The sequence below is a fragment of the Pundamilia nyererei genome, unplaced genomic scaffold (genome assembly GCF_000239375.1).
Source record: "Pundamilia nyererei isolate P.nyererei 1_Seehausen unplaced genomic scaffold, PunNye1.0 scaffold00137, whole genome shotgun sequence".
Classification (NCBI taxonomy): Eukaryota; Metazoa; Chordata; class Actinopteri; order Cichliformes; family Cichlidae; genus Pundamilia; species Pundamilia nyererei.
Window position 1 is genome coordinate 385,363 of NW_005187538.1, and position 22,424 is coordinate 407,786.

At 41.3% G+C, this 22,424-nt stretch overlaps 2 protein-coding genes across 2 annotated transcripts in view; both read right to left on the bottom strand.

The window, feature by feature from the left end:
- Window positions 1-1,299: 1,299 nt before the first annotated feature.
- LOC102196485 (sorting nexin-1) lies at window positions 1,300-9,944 on the bottom strand. The gene is made up of 15 exons (XM_005743957.2): window positions 9,755-9,944; window positions 9,119-9,272; window positions 6,845-6,969; window positions 6,644-6,710; window positions 6,483-6,526; window positions 6,253-6,394; window positions 6,084-6,162; window positions 5,882-5,957; window positions 5,668-5,781; window positions 5,389-5,482; window positions 5,026-5,231; window positions 4,383-4,526; window positions 3,147-3,227; window positions 2,619-2,690; window positions 1,300-2,460 (listed from the first exon to the last, which is right to left on the bottom strand). The coding sequence occupies exons 1-15, from the start codon at window positions 9,872-9,874 to the stop codon at window positions 2,410-2,412; spliced, it is 1,569 nt and encodes a 522-aa protein (XP_005744014.1). The 5' UTR covers window positions 9,875-9,944; the 3' UTR covers window positions 1,300-2,409.
- Window positions 9,945-15,129: 5,185 nt separating this feature from the next.
- The window catches only part of neo1a (neogenin 1a), a 150,410-nt gene continuing 143,115 nt past the window's right edge, over window positions 15,130-22,424 (bottom strand). Inside the window, exons 19-29 of the mRNA XM_013913578.1 lie at window positions 22,183-22,290; window positions 21,662-21,856; window positions 20,676-20,708; window positions 20,374-20,439; window positions 19,919-20,045; window positions 19,516-19,760; window positions 18,883-18,975; window positions 18,359-18,526; window positions 16,360-16,647; window positions 16,055-16,191; window positions 15,130-15,282 (exon numbers count right to left, since the gene is read on the bottom strand). Coding sequence (XP_013769032.1) covers window positions 15,196-15,282; window positions 16,055-16,191; window positions 16,360-16,647; window positions 18,359-18,526; window positions 18,883-18,975; window positions 19,516-19,760; window positions 19,919-20,045; window positions 20,374-20,439; window positions 20,676-20,708; window positions 21,662-21,856; window positions 22,183-22,290 — 1,547 coding nt within the window. The 3' untranslated portion in view covers window positions 15,130-15,195. The remainder of the gene's footprint in view (window positions 15,283-16,054; window positions 16,192-16,359; window positions 16,648-18,358; window positions 18,527-18,882; window positions 18,976-19,515; window positions 19,761-19,918; window positions 20,046-20,373; window positions 20,440-20,675; window positions 20,709-21,661; window positions 21,857-22,182; window positions 22,291-22,424) is intronic.

Genomic DNA, 22,424 nt, shown 5'->3' on the forward strand with positions numbered 1-22,424 from the left:
GCAGAAGCAATCGATGACATAAAAAACCTCAGCGCTCCAGGAACAGTGACTGAAAAAGAAGAAAAAAAACGCTTCTGCTTTTTCAATGCTTGATCATGAGGAGGCGTAGTCTCATCTTCCTCCACCTTTTCTCTCCCCTTCCTCTCCGATCATCTCTCTGTTGGTCTCCCCTCCCTCTTCATCATTTTTCACCCTCACACCCCAACCAGTCACGGCAGTTGACTGTCCCTTCCTGAGCCTGGTTCTGTCAGAGGTTTCTTCCTATTTAAAGGGAGGTTTTCCTCCCCACTGTCACCTAGTGCTTGCTCAGGGGGAATTGTTGGGCTTTTCTCTCCTATCTCTTTCCTTCTTTTTATTTGTGTTTTTCATTTTTTTTTCATTGAGAACACAGGGTAGGGAGATAGGAGGAAAAAATAAAGACAAATGAATCTTTTTTTTCTTACATGCATCAAATCAATGTCTTCATTCAAGAATAATTTAAGAAATCAATGCCAAAATTACACATCTCCAAGTCTTAAAGACAATCCTAAACCAAATAGAAACAGCTCTGCGCTGGACTACACCCCCTGTAACTAGGGCCCCTGAAAATAAGCCACTATAACTAGTCTCTATCATGACCTAGCACACAGTAGTCCTTTAAGCTGCATACCAGATACTACTCACCAATCCCACCATATTAAACTCTGCAGCTTCACTCACAAAAGACGGGCTACATCTGCCAAAACATGCAATAAACATACTGAACTTTTTGCCTGTATTCTGCACTTGTGTTCACGTCCAGCCTTCTTCCACGACAGATTCTTTAGTGCTTTTGCAGGTATCAGGTTAGATAGAAATGATTTTTAGACAGTTGTTCCATCACACTTCAGCAATAGGAAAACATCAGTTAATCTCAATTTCCATAATCTAGAAATTTGAAGTCACTACTCAAGAAATCTCTGTATCACAATCTCTTTATGACTGCGCATGGATAAAGGAAGATAGTCTAGGTGTAGCATAGACAGCATGAGCTAGAAAATGAATAAGTTGATTAAGTTAATCTTATTCAAGTAAGAGCAACCTTTTTAAAGGGTAAATTTAACTTGATAAAAACTTCAGCGTATAGGGATGTGCATTTTGTTTTTTGCAGAAGTCAAAACCAACCTTCAAAATCTTTGTAAAGAGGACAGTGCTAACCAGTGGTCAATGTTACATGTACAGTATAAGTCTAGAAGATCACAATTTATCTCAGTTCCCCAGTGAAATGGAAAATCCCACCAAACACATAAAAAAACCTCACATAAACAAAAACAAGTGTCCCAAAGCTGAACTAATGATTTATTTTGTACATATACATGTACAGCATTTTCAGGAAAACGTGTGTACTAATGCAAAGTGGTTACAAAAATAAAGCACATTCTTACGTAAATATGACATGACAGAAAAACTACACTTACAAATGCTGATTAAGAAAATAAGGGACCATCTCACTTGAACGTCTTTCTGTCATTGTTAGACAAGTTTCTCAAAACAAAAAAGAATGGTTAGCAATCTGCACAAGTTCTGTTCAGTGCTTTATATGTGCACACTTGTACATGTCAGTCACTTTCATGGTTCTAGACAAATCTCTGCAGCAGTTCCCAGTGGTTTCCTTTAGGCCTCCACGTCTGACAAAATAGGACCAAATATATACTCTTGAAGAAACTGACATAAACATAACTATCATATGTGTCACTGTAGAAAATACTACCAAAGCAGAGGTTACATTTTCACACCCTGCGCTCACTGTAACAGCTTATATCATTTTGTAACGCCTCTGACAAGCTTGTAACCTTGTCAAATCTGCCTCTATCATCTAATACGTAATCTATGATATACTGTTTGAATGTGCTAATACTCCTGGTACATGGCCCCAGTTATCAATAGTGTTTGTTTGATAATATCAAAAAAACCTCTTGAAATAGAACAATTCATTTTAGTGCATCAAAACATTATCTGACATGCATCAATCTGTTAGTGTGGAATGACTCACATATGCCTATCTTCTAATGTAAACTGTAGGCAATGCTACCTTGGGACAGTACCTCCATGTTAAAATAAACAAGAGACATAAATATATATCCCACTGACAGGACGGTGAGTTTTACAGACACTCGTGTCCCTGTTAATCTCTGCTGGATTCTTGCTTTATACCATCTTAAATCAGAAACATAAACAAGGCAATATACCAGAGAAATGCTGTGGAAATGTGGCGCTTATCATACTGAAGTACTGTACAAGATAAGAGAAGATGATGTCATTAAAAAGACAAAAGAAAAAAAAAATGGACGGAAGTTTCTTGTGTGTTTCAAAATTGTCCTCTCAGTTGCTGCTTATAGAGGTAAAGTGTTCAAAAAGGCAGTCGGGGTCTTTAAAGAGTCTCCCTCTTCATCAAGCTATCGCTTTCGCCTCAGGCAGGAATGCCTCCCAAAACTTTATGAGCTGGAAAACAATCAGAGTGAGAAGAAGACAAAAAGACTATTAAAACATTTTTTTAACAGTAAGATGTTAATCGTTACCGAAGTTTAACAGCCATGTTCGTTATCCTCACAAATACTTGTACATGTTGGATATGATGCTTAATATAGTTAAGTGATTACCCGCTGTTGGGACTGCAGCATTGCTTCCAGGTATTTGATTATCTGGCTCTTGAAGTCCTTGGCTTTCTCTTTCTGAAAACACAAGAGTTGTCACATCTAAGGTTCAAGCCGGCTGTAGGAATTTCTGGCAGAACTTCCCCGGTTTCTGAGGTGAAAAGGAGCTGAAATCCAGCAACTTTATTGTGAAGAACAACCCACTGTAGCTTTTGGCTTTCATCAGCTTTCACAGTCCCCTAACATCATTTATTATTACCTGCTCTGTTCTCACATTCATATGAATCAGTGCAATCTGAAGCACTGAATCTGAAGAATGTCAAGAAAAGTGCAGGGATGAAGTGCATGTTTGAAATCAACTATCTTGAGTTCACAATGAAGTTGCTTGTGCTACTGGAAAAACCGTAAGTGTTCACCAGGTCAAACAGATACAGTAGCACTCTTAAAATTCCAGCAGTGACAAAATGAGACACAATCATTCTACTTTGATACTAACTTTTGGTGACACATTAAAAGAAACCCTTCCCAACATACCTCAAACCTGAGAACCTCCTTGCGTACAGTCATGCCAATTCTGTCAAAATCTCTCTCGTACTGAGTAACCCTCGCCTCCCACTGACGACACAAAGGGAGAAAAAGAAACAAATCACCACAACTTGCAAAAGATTACAAAACACAAGCTAATAAATACAGAGAGACTACAGATGACTGTCGACATTGACGGAAAAGGGTGAAATCCACTCCTCGTAGTGAAATCAAAGAGGTGATTGAAGTGTAGACTTTCAGCTTTAATTTAAGGTATTATACAATAATATTGTCGTAAGAGTTTATACTGGCTCAAAAGCAGTTGCTGGTGTCCTTCGTAAGTTTGAGTTCATGACAAATTGAGGAAAGGTCAGGAATTTGATATCAGTGGTGATGATGCGAGTGAAGGATGCCGTCAACAACAGCTTAGTGGGATGGTAACTGTAGGAGTGGAAAAATAACCAATTCAGTACTTTCCAAAACAGAATGACCAAAAGAATATGACACACAAAGTGAATTTACACACTAAACTGCTTCACAACATTGGGCCAGCAAACAACACTGTAATGGAAGAATCGAACAAAAAACCCCACAAAACGAAACAAGCCAAAAAAAACAGATGTATTTTCTAACAGGTCAATGCAACAACTTGTTAAACACAAGTGTAGCTGACAACCCACACTTCAAATTAAATTCCTTCAGTGTCGTACTGATGTGAAATCAATTCCACTAACGACAAACAGATACCAAACTATATTAGTGTTGGAGCAGTTCAATATTAACCAATGTCAGAAATTGGTGAAAAAGCAGCTTCACAGTGCCATCTTACAAAATAATTCACAACCATACAGCAACTTGTTACATGGATTTTCGGTTTGCAGCTTTTTTTGTAATCTTGCTGACAAAAAGAACTAAATAAATGAACAAAATTACTCTTACATCTCCACTTTGATAAGAAGCTGATAATTTAATAAAAGCAAAGGAAAAAAACCCTAAATGTTTATATATTTGAAGAAGCTGACATGTTGGTAATGGGAGTGTCTCCGAAATCAGAACAAGATGACAAAGTATTTTAAATGAAACACTTTTTTGTTTGGGTTCCTGTAACCTGTTTGTCAAACTGGCCTGATCAACAATCTGCTGCAGGAGAAATTTAAAAAGAAAAGAAAAACCTTTGAAGTTCATTTTGGTGTAAACTAAAGACTTTGAGTGCTGCATTAACTGTGTGCTCACTGCCACTGTTACCTCAGTGATCTCTTCTTTGGCCTGCTGCAGTTTGTCGGGTTTGTTGGCCCACAAGAGCTTGGCCTCGGCCTCTCTCTTCTTTTGGAGTGTACTCTGAGCCTCCTGCCACCTCTGCCACGCCCGCATGCGCTGGTCAAAGCAGCCCTGTGGACATCCATTTTTAGATCAGACAGTGGTAGTAGCAACACCTGATCTTTCCACGAAACACAACAGACAGCTTGTCTGCAGTAAAACTGTGACCTTGCACCACGTTAAAGGTTGGTTACAGATCTAAGGAGAGCCCTTATTGTTGTCGTTACTTCCTCAAGCGGTGCGATTCGAACATAAAGCTGTGCATATCGCATCGCTCACTTGCACAACATTAAATGACCCTATTCAGACACTTGATTGTACATGTATAGGTTCTTCTGCACTAATGATACTGCCTTCTTTTTTTTTTTAAGATTTTTATGTAAATAACTTCATTCAGTTTATTTAGTTTTACAAGAGAAATGCAACATAAAATACTCAAAAATTACCAACATCAGGAAATTCTCAAATCTTACTTTCTCTGGGATGTCGCCCTCATTTCCCTCAAGAAATATATTTCTTCCCATCTACCCTATCCTATCTACCATCCTAACAGTACAAGTAGAAGGCTTACCCGCACAGCACCCAGCAGGCGGATGTAGTCACCAAGCAGTTCTGCAAAGATGAAGAAGTCACTGGCTGCCTGCTCCTGATGCAGCTGCTCCATCTTGTCCTCCACCTCTGCCAGCTGCGAAAGGGCCCGTGACAGAGCTGTATTGTCCTCAGAGTTCCCAAGCATGGCCAAACTTTTGGCAAACACTGCTGTGTTCCCACATAGCTCTGGTATTAAAGGCAGAAGCAGAAAATATATTCAGACTACTTGTTTCACCCTGAAAGAACTGAAAGACAGTTGGGCTGAAATGTTTTCTTTCCCTAAATTAATTTGATAAACGATGCAAAGAAAAGCTCAAGTCAATAAAAAGCAGGTGAAGCTCACCTTTCCTGTGAATGACAAGGGAGTCGACCACGACATGAAGCTTCCTGAGCTGTTGCTCCTCATTCTCCACCTCCTGGAACTTGTCCTCGAACCACTGAGAGACACAGAATAAACATCAGCAACCTCTTCATCGTGTTTAGAATGGCAGATCTGTTTGATGCCTTCTGCTGGCTCCACAGATCTATCAGGGTCTGTTCCTACTCATCCTTATGCAAATTTACATTTGGAGGCCACATGTATGTAAAAACTAAACACTTCAGCCCTCTTTTCAGCCCTTACAGTGTCAGACTCATTCATCTTGATGGTCATCTTGTTGACAGCGTCTGATGCCTTATTGATCATTTTGAGGAAACCTGCTCCACTCAGTGCTTGGGTGTTCACGGCTCTGGGCAACTGAACATAAAGCATTCCAAGAATTATACATTTAAAATTCAGCAGTGACCAGTCAAGTATTTGTCCCATTCCTACTTTTTATATATCTTGAAATACTCACGTCTTCTCTTTCCAAGAACTCGCGCACATCAGGATCCTGTAGTAAAGATGGGTGAGACACTACTCTCTGAAGATACCTACATAAAGCACAGTGGCATCAGGGATGAAGTGTGTGAAGCAGAAAATGTAATAAAAAAACAACAGCAAAGAAACTAGACATGACGTTAATAATGTCACTGTGTAAATCATATATGGATCCACACCTCTCCAGAGCTGCCCTTCTCCTCTCCACAAACTCTACTGATGATGGATCATCCATTCCCACTTTCACTTTGGTCATTCCTGTTGAACCAAATGACACGTGTCACACAGCAGGGAGCGGAAAAAAAAGTGCAGAACCAAAAAAACAAAAAACAAATGCCTGGCACCCACCTACAACACTTTTCTCTGGTGGTAGTGGAATGATGCATCCATGGAGTGACTGCTTGACTGACAGCTTTTCATAAAGGCCCAAGAAGTCACTAAAGCGCCTCCTCACAGAGAAGACCTTACTCCTGAACATGGGCAAGGAAGTCTGGTGGAAGATCAGTGACAGGACATGAGAAAGGCACAACAGCAAAAGCTAGTGAAAGCCACGAATTAACACAAGCTGGATTATATACCCTGGTGGATACTTTGTAGGCCACATATGCATTCATGCCATCCCCTAAAGAGGACAAAAACATCACACAATTAGCTACTTTACAATTAATAACATTATTTTAATCTACAAAATGTAGAAGGTTGTATGATGAAAAAAAAAAAAAAAAAAAAAGAGACTGACCGACTTTCTCTGGGTTTGTGACAGCAACATCCACATCAAAACTGTCCTTGGCCTCTTCCTCTTCCAGCTACAACCAATAAGAAGACAGCAACACAACTCATACCTTGAACACACCTAAGCCTTTGCAGCGCAAGCATTAGAAAAGCATTCACGCTACTGAGATTCTCACAAGTTCTTAGAGGGCTCAGCTGTGGCCTGTACCTGCTCCAAGGAGGTGGGCTGCATGGCTGCGGGGCTCGGAGTGAATGTGGAGGCATGTCGAGGACCAGAGGGCTCCTTCCGAGCAGAGCTGCTGGACTTGTCTGTGCTCAGTTCTACGTTTGCATCTGGAGAAAGAAAGCCTTTTCATTCATGTTTCAGACTTTTACAGACTGGCTGTCATTTCTTGCTGCAAAAAGTTTCATAAATTCAAATTCAGATTTATTGTGGTAGCTTTTGGTGACCAGCAGCATCTACATCCAGCCTTAAGCCTCTTCTGATGACTGACAGCTTATGTCTACTCATAACTGGATTTTCATTTCAATTTTTTGTGCAGTGTGGTTTGGAGGAAAGGTAACAGATACTATATGAAACTAACCAGAACAAGCTTTGTGAATTTTGTGAGGGAATCTTGATTTCTGGGAAAAATATTCAGGAAAAAGGCAGACATCTCCCAAACTGGGGTCACAGATGCATAAAAATGGTCAGCTAGTAAGCTGTGGTGTTTAAACAGTGCTCAATTGCAGAGGTGGGAAGTAACGAAGTACAAATACTTCATTACTGTAATTAAGTAGAATTTTCAGATATCTCGACTTTACTTGAGTAGTTTTTTCCTGACTACTTTTTTACCTTTACGCCTTACATTTTCAAAACAGACTCATTTGGGTAGAGTTATTATTACGTCACTGCGAAGCTCCAAACATCAAACTGATTTGACCCTAAATAGAAACACGTGGAAGACAACCCTGTTCATTTATTCATCACCAGCGGATGTTGCATAGAAATAGACAAAAGAGGCAAAACTGTGCTATAGTCTGGGATTAAAGTGGGCCAGTGGGTTTTTTTGTGGGGGTTTTTGCCACAACACCGGAACGACTGCGGGTGTCAGTGAGTTGCAATTGCAGTACTTCAACATCTAGCTGGCCCTACTGAAGACAAAAGGTTTGGCACACAGTGTATTGCTAGCTGAAGGTCCAGCTGCTGTATTTCAAAAGGAGAGAAAAGAAAGAGCTAACTTCACTCAGAGATGAAAGAAAAGTTGCATAAAAATCATTTGCAGGTTAGTGTATTATAAACAGGTTAGTTTGTTGTACTGTGATAATTTAAAGTAAAGAACAGTGTGTGACAGTGGTCAGAGTTAGGCACATCAAGGGTAGCAGGGAAGAATCTGAAGTTAAACTGATGATGCTTCGGTCATCGAATTCCACCTTCATTCCCCTGTACAGTGTCTAATATGACGACAGCATAAACAGTGTATTGTCAGTGTAGAGGATGGAAATGAGCCAGAACAACTCAAACTTAAACAACTGTTAAATTCAGGTGTGTAAATCCACAAAGAGCAGCTCAGCAGCAGGAGTTATACAGTTCACCTGATCACAGTCTGCATATTAAGAACATCTACTGGAGCTCTCAATAGAAATTATTTTGAGTTGTGTTTCTTTTCCCATATTAAGTCATTACAACTGATTTTAGAGCTCCTGCTGAATCCACTTTAACCTCTTCCCTACTCCCAAAAATTTCTGTTCATCTAGATGTAGCATTTTCAGTATGAGAAACGTTTCCTCACTCATCCAAGTGACCTGCAGTCAGCTGAGACTGAAGAAGTCACTTGGACAAGTGACAAAACTTTTCTCCCCCTAAAAACGCTACGTACAGATCAACAGAATCAACTTTTTGGGATTTCCTTACCTGGATGATTGAGCATGCATCGGACTCTTCCCTACTCATTTTCCTGTTTAGAGTCAAAGCCATCCTCTATACTTTCCCCTTCTCTTCATTGAGCTACTTTTATTCTCTTACTTTGAGTACATTTCATACCCTGTACTTTATTACTTTTTCACTTCTACTTGAGTAAAGTAGTTGAATCGGTACATCTTTTCTAACACTAGTATCTACTGCTGTAGTCCATCTGCTTCGAGGTCTTATGTGTTGTGCATGCAGAGATGCTCTTCTGCACACCTTGGCTGTAATGAGTTGACTTGTTATCGCCTTCCTATCAATATGCAGCAGGGCCATTTTCCTCTGATCCTCTGCAGTTTTTGAAATACTCTTTCTGGCACCAACTACTATGCCACATAAACTTAAATCATCAACATGTTTGCATAATCTTGAGTTGAGTAAAGCAAGCTGTCCCCATGCTTGTTTGTTGTTGTTGTAGTATTATGTTATCTGTGCAAGATCGCCATGAAAAATGATACAGCCAAGAGCAAGAAGCTGTGGATGCTGCAGAGTCACGAGTGAACTGGCAGATGTTGTTAGGGGGAAGTGTGTCCTCACCAGCAAACAGATCGTTGTCATCGTCGGAGTGAACTCCGTTGGCCTTGGCCGCTGTGCTGCTGGCCGCCTCCTCCTCCTCGCTGAACAGATCTGAAGGCTCCTCGCTGACGCGGTCGGGCTGAGAAACTCCCCGGCTCACAGACACGGGGTTACTCTGCAGACAACCACCACAGAGACAAGCTGTCATTACAGTTTGCAGCCCGTTAGGACAGGGGCTGATAAGCAGGGTGGAGTCATGTGACTAACGGAGCTCACCAAATTTTGATTTATTAATTCTGCTAAAACGAGTAGTAAGAGGGGCTTGACTGTGAACGAAGCCAGCGTTTTAATTAACGATTAACCAACGGGAACAGGCCGAACAAGACAAAAGCAGTGATAAAACCTATTACTTGGTAATAAAGAGAGGCCAATTTTAACTCTCAGCCAACTCCGGACACCTTTACAAATCACTTTCGCTGCTTCCAAAGAAAACCTGCCCGTATTTCGCGACTGTCCGTCAAAGCCTCAGCGTTTTGGGATGCCCTGAATGCAGGTCAGTTGAGATATAAAAAAAATGCAGGCTTTCTGACTCTGACTTAATGCAAACCTAAAAACACACGTCAATTTGTTACTGGTGTCACCGAAGCGGGAACCTACGTTACTAACGAAGATGTCCTCGCCCTCGTCGCTGTCCGCGTCTGCCATGTCACACAATCCCGGCTCTGACTCCTCTGCTGTGGGGAAAGGAGGTGGGTTCCGATCCGAGCTGGCCGCCATATTCCCTGTTGTGAGCGCAACTGGCGTCCCGGAAGTGAAGGGGGGGCCGGCGGTTGAGCGGCTGCAGCGACACCTGCCGGTCACTTGGTCACATTACAGCCTCGGAAACCACTGCACGTTGTAACCCAAGAGAAACAGTGTCTTTGATTTCAGATTGCAGATTTTTGCTGAGAGTGTGCTTCTTAGACAAATATCTAAAAAAAAAACCCAAAACAAACACACAAAAAAAAATTTCCAAACTGTTTGCTTATTTGGCACCGTGAACAATGTCTAGAGCGCATATGTCAAAATATGTAATTTTATGTTCCTCGCAAAAGTTTGTGCATGACCGTTAAAGTTTACTTAAAGTTTACTGTATGCGGCTTAAAAGCGCATGCTGACCGTAAACTACATCTCCCACAATGCAATTCGATTGTTTGAACCTCAATGCCCATGGTACCAGGAGCTAGAGGGACATGAGGTACCGCCAGATCTGTTATTTAATTATAGACATGTGTGGTATCCACAGAAACGTCAAAGACCAAAGACCACCAAAAAAGCAAAAACGGCTTAACGATTAACAAGCAGCTAAACAGATTCCGCAAAAAGATGTAAACACAAAGCCCGGATCTCACCTATACAGGATATGCCCATAGGGTGTGAAAAGCTGACATCCCACAGATTCCGAAACGGCAGGTTTTGTCACCCTCCAACCAAAACTCACTGAATCAGCAGCAAAACAAGACCACTACACTTCACGTTTGAAAAACACTGTAATGAATTTCCACTTACTTTGCCTGCCTTGTTTCCACCCATAAATTCGCACTTCCTTCACAGCACCATCTCTGTTTGCTTCAAGACGATAGTTTCCCAATAAAATTCTCTATTTTCTGCCTTATTTGCTTGCTTATTACGCACCAATCTACCGTTGTATACAGTGTTGTCGGTCGCTGCCCTCACCCCCCCCCCCACACACACACACACACAAATTATATCTGACAAGAAAGCCTAATTTCTGCAGTTCAGCACCAAATAAATTTCAACTTTCAATATTTATACCAAATTGCGAAACGCTTAGCTATGTCTGTAATAAAACCTCTGTAACGTTGTGAAAAACGGAAGTTTGTTTTTCCACTTTCTACTATAGAAATCAGTTTTTTTATGACTACAGTTTAAAAACAACAACCACACAACAAGGAGAGTCTGGGCAATAAGCTACCAGAAAGTCTCTTGTAATTGTACACATTTATATCTTACAATTTAAGTCCAAAGAGTCATGCTGACAGAGTTCTTTCTTTGTCACAGCAGCTCTTTCTTTAACATTTAGAAAAACAGTTAAATGTGTGACTTCTTTACATTGACAGAAAGGGCAGTTTCACTGGTCCTGCCGCTTAAGATCCAAGTGGGCTGTATGTGGCCCGCAATGTAAAATTAGTTTGACACTCCTGGTCTAGATTCAGGTGACATGATTTTACCTGTTCAAAGGTGTAATTCCCATAGGAGTGCACTTACCACGTGACCGCTGATGATCAAATGTCAGTGTTATGTGGCTAGATCAGAGGGCAAAAACTGAACTTATTAACCTGAAGGTTGGGTGTTTGTACTGAACTGTTGCATTAGACTGTTTTAGTAGTAGTGAAGCAGTAGCAGGAGACTGTCAGGCAGATGGTGGTGTTCTGCAATTCAGAGCACTTTGTTTCTTAAATGTCTAGAACAGGGATTTAAAACTCATTTTACATTACGGGCCACATGCAACCCACTTTGATGTTAAGTGGGCTGGACATGTTAAACTCACCTTTGTGTCAGCGTGCAATTTCAACAATATATCTCAGTTTTTATACATGATATAGAAAAGTTACTGTACAGACAGCTCATTGCACAGACTTTTCTGTAATTATAAAACAAAGCTTTTGTTAATTTACAGGAAATAACCAGTTTTTTTTTTCTTTTACCTTAGTGTAGTATGAATACTCATGAGTGAGGTCTTCATTCGCAGCAATGCTATAAAAAACTATTAAAATACAGTTAAAAGTCTAAAACCTCGGCGTCCTTCACTTGTTCCAAAGCTATACAGTGGGCTGAACCCGAGCCTTTGTTGGGCCGATTTTGGCCCCCACCCTCATGTTTGACATCTTGATCTAGACTATATAATATTTATCTGGTCTGAGATGAACATAGACAAACTCAAATGTCGGCTTTTCGCACCCTATGGGCATATCCTGTAGACAAGATATCACAGTTACAACTCTTTGAGTAAAGTATTTTTAGCCTATATATTTTCTTTTTAGTGGGTCATTTTTCTACATGTCTTTGCCAGATCGTAATATTTCCCAATACCTAGTTTATGCACACTCTTACAAATGCGTTTTATACTGGCTTTGCACGCTTGGACTGTCCTCTCAGTGGAGATCAAAACAAGTAGTTTTATTTTGCTTTTTTTGTTTTGCTGCGAATGCTGCAGAAAACAGCAAAAAGCATGACTAATAGACATGTTTTTTTTTAAGTAAAATCCACAGCTTTAAAAATGCAAAACTAGAGAAATTTCATCATAACTGCACTGACTGTGGAAAAAATGACTTTCCGTCAGCTGACCTCACATACAGGATGTTGTCACGTCTATAGATGGAGGAATTTTTGTCACGTGTACATAGATTCAGGTTCACACTGTGAATAAAACCCAAATGTTTTTCCCTATCATGTGAGGTGAATCCATCTCATAATAACCACATGATAGAGTACACATGAAAAGGACTGACATAGGCAGTCCTTTTCTATGGATTGTTAAATTTATGAGGTGAAATGACAGCTGCCCTGCTTTTTTAATGAAGGATTTCAATGTTGTAAATCAAGCCTGAATAGCAATCTTTGACCTGTCGTTTACCGAAAGATATGTAAAGCCCAAGGTTAGAGACTCTTCGGTGTTCGCTCATCTCTGGAGTATGTATGTATACCAATGCTGCCTGTCGGGCGTCATGTCTGATGAAAAGAAGACGAGCAGACACGGTTACTTTGTTAGTATTCATAATTGTTTGTATACACAATGTATAGGAGCACCAATAAAAAAAACATCTTTTTTTTCCTCTTTTTTTTTGTCCAAACATTTTTTCCGACATTTTTTAAAAAGCCACAGATTTTTTTTCTCCATTTCTACAGAAAGCAAAGAAAGCTCTGTACATGAACAAGCAACAACAGAATTCCTCATCGTGAGCTGCAGAGTATAAACCGCCTGGCCGCTCAATCCATATCATCTCTGAAGCAAAAAAAACCAAAAATAACAATAATAATAAACATAAAAAAAAAAAAAGAAAAAAAAAAGACCAGCTGCCTGCTGCTTACCTAGGACACTACGTTACACAAACAGCTTTCGATATTTAAAACACAAGATATGTAAGAAATGTACTTTCCAAAAATTGTGAAAAAGTGCAATACAGGTTCAACTGTTTACAACTCAATAGAATATTTCCCAAATCGAGTCCGCTCCTCTTTCTCCCACTTTTGTCCGTCAACCCCCACCCTGGTCCCTCCCGACGTGCCGCCCCACAAAAACTTGTTCCTTGTTTGTATCCATACTTAAAATCTCTTACAGTTATATTGACATTCATGACGATGTACATGTATGAGAAACATGGTATTCACAAAAGTAGAGCAAATTACTATGATCGCAAATGACAAGTTTCTTTGGGTAAGAGGGTAATGAAAAACTAGTTTCTTTTTTTTTTTTCCTTTTTTTTTAAATATTGGATTTGTGTATAGAACAAGCTTCTTTTTTTTCTTCATACAAAACCATGTAAAAAAAAACAAAAAACAAATTGGGAGTCCCCTTCAAAAAGGCCAACATCTTTGCATCTGATAACATCTGTAGAAGAACCACGGTGATGGAAAAACAGCAAACACACTCCTGCGCTGCCGGGGATCGGGGATGCACGCACACACACGTGGTTCAGCAGTACCGATGCTTGAAACCAAATATTGTTTTTTTGGAAAAACAACACACATTCGACTTAACTTCTGGTATAAAACACAACTCGACTGTTGCTGTAGATGTTTTTTTTGTCATTTAGGTGGGGTGGGGGACCAGCGCCCTGAGTCCTCGGTACCCCTGACCTGCGAGGAGATCCTGTCAAGTCCCGCTGAACGATGAAGAAGCAGCTGCCGATGGTGACAGCTGAGTGACACCATCCACGCAGAGCAGAGTCGTCTCCACGGCGCCGACATACCTGCGCGTTGGTAAGGTTTTTTTTTTTTTTTTTTTTTTTTTTTAAACGGAGCTCCCGTGACAAACCAAAAACTGGAAAACACTTTCATGTACAAAGGGTGGCAACGCGACCTCAGAGAAGAATGTACTGTAGAAACGCACCAGGTCTCTCTCTCCTCTGCTGATATGAAAAACTGAGCTTCAGGACTCATTCATTATCCCACTTCCATCCCAAATAATAATAATAATAATAATAATAAAAATAATGAAATGATGGGAAACCTTAAAAACATCAACAAACAAACAAAAAACATATGTACATGTTTATAAGGATATTTATGTAAAAAATAATACAATAACATAAAAAAAACCAATGAAAAGTCATATGACACATGGGTAAAAGACAAAAGAAAAGTTGATGAATAATGTAGGCTTGGTAAAGAGGAGGAGGAGGCTGAAATCCAACGTTCACTTCACTGAAACTGTCCAATAGATATACAAAATGCACAAAGAAAACACTAATCAAACAAACACTGTGTGTAGACTGTGCCGCATGAGCACCATACATCAAAAACCAGCATATTTTTTGGACTTGACACTGAATCAACCGTCTCAAGCGAGAGTGTTCGGCACCGAAAAACAAACAAACAAACAAACAAAAAAAAAAAAGACTACCATTTTTGCTGAGGAAAAAAAAAAAAATTCACAATCTTCCGGTTGAAAGCGACCAATGTTTGTTTGTTTTTATTTTTCCTTTTTAAAAGTTCATAGTCTCTGAGAATGGTTCTTCATATAAAGATGAAGTTGTCTCACTTTTTCTTCCCTCACATGGCAATCTCCTTCCTGAGACTGAGCAAGGTAAGCCGGGGGAAAATGAAAAAGTAATTCCTACGTTTCAGTCTGGAAGTTTTGTTTTTCTCTGCAGGGGGAGACGCGAGAGTTTTTTTTTCTTTTTCGTGGGGATGAGAAGCCATTTTGTGTCCAGCAGCCTCTGGCTCCGAAGGTTTTGTTGATTTGTTTTGTATTGTTTGGTTGTGTTTTTTTCTTTAGGGTGTGTGACTTTCTGTATGTGTGTGTGGGGGGTGACAGAGAGTGTGTGGTTGTGTGTGTGTCTGTCTGTGTGTGGTGTTTTGGTGCAAGTGCATGCTCATGGCGCTGTGGTGATGGCGTTCAGGTCCTTCATCAGGCCCTCGAGGTGGGCCATCTCCTCGGTCAGCTCGTCGGGCTCGTAGCTCTGGGGGAGAGGAACAGGGTTACTGCGGGGGGCGGGGGAGGGGCAGGGGGGGAGGGAGGCAAGCACCTGGAAGGAGGGAAGGAAGAGAGCAGAGGAAAGGAAAGGAGAGGAGAGGATCAGTCAGGGATCTTTCACAGAGGACAGGGAGGAGTTTGGCAAAGGGGGTGCATGGGTGAGGTGAGGCGAGCTGGGGGGGGGGCTGGGTGGATCAATGAAACTGAAGGGTCGGAAAAGGACAAAAACAGAAAGAGGCAGCAGACAAAAGCATGACGTCGAGGAAAAAAACCAAGAGAAGCCAACACCAACATACGGTCAACAGCCAATCAAGGCAGAGAGAAGGTTCAATGGCAAAAAATTAAAAAGCATTCCAGTTACGGGTTTGTTTGTTTTTTTTTTGTTAAGATCGGTAGTTAACGGTTAAATGAAATGACCAAAGGAGAGCCGACAACGCCACAAAAAAAAGAGAAAGTAAAAACATGGTGAGATTGAATTTGGAAAGAATACAAAAAAAGAAAAACAGAGAGAGAGAGAACAAACAGAAAATGTGGTTAAAACCAATGTTCAGCTGAAAGTAACTGTATCATCCAGTGCCCAAAGTAAACCTGACATGGATTTGGAAGGAATGTGATTGGTATCATTTAAAAAAACAACCCAAAAGAAGCAGCAAAAATAATATCAAATATTCACCACCATCATCAGGCCTACCAAAAAAAAATAAATAAATAATCAGACTGCCTTACTACAAGCAGCCAGTGTGGGGCGCTGTACTCACGCTGTCTACATCTTCTAGCATCTTGCTGGTCTCTGGTACATCGGGGGCGTTGGGCACGGTGACCACCATCGGTGTTCGTGTCCTTCCTAGTGTTCCGATGGAGGCTGTTTTCACAACATGCGGGTGAGTGGGAGGCCCTGAGTGAAGAAAGGTCACACAAAAATACTACACTCAGTGAACGCAACACACACCAGTGCTTTAAAAAAAATTTTTTTTCAGCTCGCAAAGACTTTTTAAGAGCTAGTTAGAAAAATTCTGATTCAACTCTGTTTAGCTTGGTGGGTGTCAGTGATATGAGGGCTCACCGGTCTGAGCGAGCAGGGGAGTGCTGGGCAGGGCGGGAGACTCATAGGATGGGTGGCTGGAGGCTGGGATTGCAGGTACAGCGAAGCTCTTGAGAGGGTGGGCGTGGGCATGCGGGTGAGCTGAGCGGAGTGGGGGCAGGTTGCTGGAGTAGCTAGGCTCCTCCTCTGTGGTGGTGGAGCCGTGGTAGCTGCCCTCTGGGTCAGCCAGGATCTCTGAGGGGCAGGAGGCTTGGGAGGAGGCGGTGGCAGGAGGGGCGGGCTCAGAGCTGGGAGTATTCCTCACAGACTCTGGAGAGGAGGCAGCAGGTGGGGACAGTCAGAATACGGGTTTGCAGGATTAAAACATTTTTCGGCATGCCAGTGCCTGCCAACCGGCTTGTAGAAAGTTACCAAGAAAATGTCATAATTAATAATTAAAGCTGGAATTTTAGGCTTTCATTTTTGGGTTTGCTGTCGCCAATCTAAATATCTGTCATGGAACTTTCTATTTGTGAGTCTGTACACGAGAAGCTGAGAAACCTGTCTTATTTAGAATCCTGTAAATATACATATGAACATTACATCACTCAGGTTTCAGTTCATCCTATCCCAGTGGTCTTTTCTTTGCGTTTACATCTCACAGTATCCCAGTTCTATAGCAATATCCAGGTTCCTCAAAACATGAATAAGAGCATGCAAACATCTTAAGTGTTAAAAAAATAAAATAAAAAGAAAGTAGGAAAATAATTTCAAAAGCTCAGTAGCAGTAAAAAGCAAACATCTTAACATTTCTGAAGCTGCAACTTGTGGTCTACCTTTATAAATGACTTCAGGTCAGTTGAACACCAATTCAGCCTTCTATTTTTCTTTCACTATAACTAGTTATTTGTGCATTATACTGCCAAAAGTATTCACTCACACATCCAGATCAGTTCAGGTGTTCCAATCACTTCTGTGGTCACAGGTGTATAAAATCAAGCACCTATACATGAAGACTTCTTCTACACACATTTGTGAAAGAGTGGGCAGCTCTCAGGAGCTCAGTCGTAGGTACTGTGATAGGGTGCCACCTGTGCAAGTCCAATCGTGAAATTTCATCGCTGCGAAATATTCTACAGTCAACTGTGCTACTATAAAAATATGGAAATGATTAGACATGGTACAGACCTCCAAACTTCATGTGACTTTCAGATTAGCTCGAAAACAGTGTGTAGAGAGCTTCGTGGAATGGGTTTCCATGGCCAGGAGAACGGTACTTGTCTAACTGCATTGTGCCAAGTGTAAAGTTTGGTGGAGTGGGGATTATGGTGTGCGGTTGTATTTTTTAGGAGTTGGGCTCAGCCCCTCAGTTCCAGTGAAAGGAACTCTTAATACTTCGACATACAAAGCTATTTTGTACCATTTCATACTCCTGACTTTTTTGGAACAGTTTGGGGACGGCCCCTTCCTGTTCCTGTTCCCTTCCTGCAACATGACTGCGCACCAGCGCATAAAGCCCAAAAAGACATGGATGAGAACTTGACTGCCCTGCACAGAGTCCTGACCTCAACCCCACAGAACACCTTTAGGATGAATTAGAGCGGAGACTGCAAGTCAGGTCTTCTCATATAACAGTGTCCGACCTCACAAATGATCTTCTGGAAGAAGAAACACTCCTAAACCTTTTCAAAAGCCTTCCCAGAAGAGTTGAAGCTGCAATAGGGTGGAGCAACAATATATTAAACCCTATGCATTAAGAAGCTCATATCCATGTGAAGGCAGACGTGTGAATACTTTTGGCAATATAGTGTATCCGACTGCATTCCCTTGTTTATCTTGGTAAAGAGCACAGCCAGTATGTTAGGAAGGAAAGCAACAGTGGTTAGTAACACTATGGAGAACTCAAATATGAACATAAGGTGGTAGCAGCATGGGAATGAATAAGCAAATGACAAATCTGTGAGTGGTTATGACATAAGGTAAGAGTGCCCTTGTCCTCTTTGTTATTCCTCGTGCTGTCCAGCAGGGGGCAGTGTCTCACCTGTGGAGTCCACCCTGTCTAGATGAGAGATGGGGGTGCAGGTGTGCGGGCGTGGGTACCCGCTGCCCTGGTGGTAGAGGTAGCTGCGTGTTGCCGACGACAGGCTGCCCATGTGATAATAGTGGTGATGGTTATCGAGGGAATGGATGGGGTGAGCGCTAATCACGGCTGTGAATGGAAATGGACATGAATACACGGACACACAAACACAACAAGATGTTTAACCAACTGGTGATGAGGATGATGACGATGAGATGTACACATGCAGTTTTCTGTGACACACACACACACACACACACACACACTTCAATATTCTCTGTCAGCTTAGTCACTAAACCAAAAAATCCCCAGAAACATTAACATGTCACGAGAAGCATGAAATGTTTTCTAATTAGACAACCACAAGGAACATTTGGAAGTTGTTAACTTAAGACTTTGTGTGCTCTAGTTTCATATTGTTTTGTGAGGAGTTTCCAAATCGACTGCACAAACACACACACACACACACGCACGCACACACTTACGCTGAGGCGGCTGCGCATCAAAAGGCATCATCATTTTAGGCCTCATCCCTCGTCGGCCTGCTAGTGTAGACATGCTGTCCTCTGATTCGTGGCCTAAAAGGTACGGTGGACACCAGCCAATCAGAAAGAGCTGCTACCCTATTGATTGTCGTTTTTTTTCCCCCCTTTTATTAACGATCCGTCTGATCTCAGGATCCTTAATCAATGCACTAATTGGGTTTTGATTGTATCTTTAAATGTCACAGTTACATTGAGTAGCTTTACTGTACTTGCAGAAACCTGCATCATGACGAGTAATGGGCAGCATGTATGAAAAGCATGAAATGTTTTGCATGATAATCACAGGAAAACAACAGAAATTGAACAGGTGTTGACTCATGACACAAAAACCTCTTCAGGACTCCTCCAGCAACCTCCTGAAAGCAAACCTGAGGATATTACCTCATTCCTACCTGAAAATCATCGTTTTTTTTAAGTCACACTCTTAAAATGTAGTTTTCTGTCTGCAGCCAAACTAGAGAGGTCTACTCAATGTTATTATGCATGTAAGCTCAGGCAGCAAGGGTGGCATTTCGCTTTGATCTCTTTTCCCAAAACATCACATTTTAAGTCTCCGCCTTGAGCAAGACTGACCACGGTAGGAGTTGCGCCTCTGCTGCAGGTGGGGGTTGCTCTCCAATCCGCTGTCAGCAGGGGTGATGTCCTGTGAGGTGCGGGGAATGGGGGTTTCAGTCATGACTGGATTGGGGTCTGGCGACTTGTCCATGGGTTTAAGCTCCAGCCTCTCGTGGTGAATCCAAAGATCGGGTGGCTTCAGGTCTTTGGAGTTCCCCTTGTATTTGTGAGAGCCGTTGGAAGATTTTGAGGCAGCCCGCTTTCTATCAGAGAGAACACAGAGCTGTTAGCGACAGCAGCAAAACAGTCAAAGATACTGGAGGGAGCTGATCTGTAGGTTAATAAAACAGAGTGAGAAGATCTATATTACAAAGAGACAGAAAGAGAGCATGCAATGTAAAAGCGGGACAGTGCGTCTTACTTTTTCTGGTGGGATGTGGTGCGCCGCGTGCACAGGAAAGCCCCCACTACCACCACTATGATGGTGAAGGCTCCCACTGAGATGATTATGACAATGACCAGGATATGATTTTCCCCATCTTTAATTCCTCGGCAAGAGAAAATCAAAGTTAGAGTGCAAACTTTTACGCATTAATGTCTGTATGAACTTCAACAGAAAAAAAAATTAAATGCAAGATCAGAATAAATAGTTTTAAATTTGTACTGAAACAAATATGAGGCTATAGTTACTTATAAGTCACGTCTAAGTGATAAATTATTAGTCTATGATCATTTCTAAGAGTTGGTTGAGTTACATTGTTCAGTCGTGGGGACACTTTTGGGAAACTTTGTCCAGGCTACAGCACGACTGTAGTGTCTGACAACATGACAACTGAGCATGAGCACTAAATAAGGCAGGAGGAATTATAATCTTACTTGGTGGAACAGGGTCCCGTGGAGGTTGGTTTCCTGAAGGTCCCATCTTTGGTGTGAGATTTGAGGCTGAATCAAGATAGGTGAAAAACAAAAAGTCATTCTAATGGTCTTTTCTATCACCACATAGAGCCTGTCAAATGTTTATTATCTTAAAAACTACACAAGCACAGTCACACGGACTAAGTTTTTCTTTCCTTCTTTCTTTCTTTTTTTTTTAAATTGGCGTAGAAGATGGTCCTTGGAAAAAGAGAAACATTAGGGGGTGCGGTCCAGCAGTGATAAAGTGTGGAGAGCGAGTTTACCTTGGTCATTAGCCATTTTGTCAGAGGACTCAGCTTAACAGGCCAAGGGAGAGCAGAGAGGGAGAGACAATAAAAAGCAAAAAAGTGGTTAGCTGAAAACAGCAGCGAGGGAGACAGAAATAAAGTGAGAGATGGGGATTGTGAGGAGGAGGAAGAGAGGGGCAAAACTATAGGAAGGAAAACCAGTAGGAAAACCAGACAGCAGCCAAACAGAGTATGCTAGAAACAACCAGACTGACATTAGAGGAAAGTATATTGAAAAACATATACAGAAGTTAAAACACACACTGATATATATAATACCTTCCTACAGTCAACACACACTGACTTTATGTCCTAAATATTAGCATTCTCTAAAAAGAGTGGATGCTTATGAAATATATTCAGCTTAAACCTAAATCAGCCGTAAGAAGCAGAAACAAACTGAACCTACAATATTCTTTACAACATTTGCTTAGCAGACTCATCAGTTAGCAGCCCAAGCCAAATTAATCAAGAAGGTTTGAAAAGCATCCTTGTTATAGCTCACGAGTTTCACGCAGCAATAGAAAAAGTGCTCAAAGGTGTTTGGAATAAAATGTATTTAAGCTTATATGATGTGTTGAATGTTCTATGGAAAAAATACATCTGTAATTTAAATCACATCACATAAATACGCCGGTGCAATCCGAGGACGGTCACGGTGTCTGAGAAAACAAAAATCTTGAAGGCCCATTTGTTGATTTTTAGACAGCTGAGGGCAGAATAACTCCACGACTAACCCAAAGCCCTGACATAACGGCAGCTATGGAAGCTGTGTACTGTGTATATGTTAGCCAAGAGCTGCCTATTTACACATGCATAAAGCTACGTGATGACTAAACATCTCACAGTCCTCATTTCTTTTTGTTAGAGAGCTTAAACGTCTATTTAACCGATGGACCTTTGACTTTGTTTAACAGTCTGTAAATGCTGCCATGTGAAAAACGTGCGTCACATAAACTTACTTTTTGGAGTGCGGAACTGCACGGGCTCAGACATGGGGCCCATGCCTTTTGAGTTTCGGGCCTGAATCTTGAAGTAGTAGGTGGTGTCCAGCGTTAGCTCCTGGATCTGGTGAGTCAGACGATTGCCCACCACTGGTTCGATAACCCAGTCGTGGACCACGGCGTTTACATCTGTACTGTAGTAGATGATATAGCCTACAAAAGAAGACGCCAAGAACAACGAGCAATTGTTTAAAATGTAGTTTTAAAGTAAGATCACGGATATTGTTTTTATTCTTAAGAGCCCCAACAGGAGAGCATGAGTGATGCATTTACATGCTTTTCTGAAAGATATCTACTTTTACAGAAAAAATATCAGGTCTGCAGCTGGGTGATCAGACAGCTCCCAGACATATTCACAATCTGCACATCAATTCTTCACCTAAATGTGAGTCCATTGCAGTGCAGAGATGCTACAAAATGGTCAAAATAATAAGTAGTGAGAAATCTGTGTGAAGGACAAGAGAGGCTTTGGGGCTCACCAGTGATTTTTCCATTGGCCTCAGAGGGAGGCTGCCAGTTGACAATTATGGTGCGTGGTTTGTTCTCTTTGCTCACCACAGTCACATCCTTCGGGGCGGAGCTGGGAGCTGTGACAGGGATGGAGACGAGACATTGTTCGAGCTGATGAGAAGGTTAAATAACACACATGCACATGTTCCTACTACTAACTTTCATTTCAGGATATAAATAAAATGTGGAAAGTTTTATGCTGATAGTATTC

Excerpts from the sequence above, each read along its gene's own strand:
- LOC102196485 (XM_005743957.2), bottom strand. The coding sequence starts at position 9,874 with ATGGCGGCCAGCTCGGATCGGAACCCACCTCCTTTCCCCACAGCAGAG. Across the intron at positions 9,273-9,754 it reads AGGACATCTTCGTTAGTAAC|AGTAACCCCGTGTCTGTGAG; the intron begins GTAGGTTCCCGC and ends GGTTGTCTGCAG. Across the intron at positions 5,782-5,881 it reads AGTTCTTGGAAAGAGAAGAC|TTGCCCAGAGCCGTGAACAC; the intron begins GTGAGTATTTCA and ends CTTTATGTTCAG.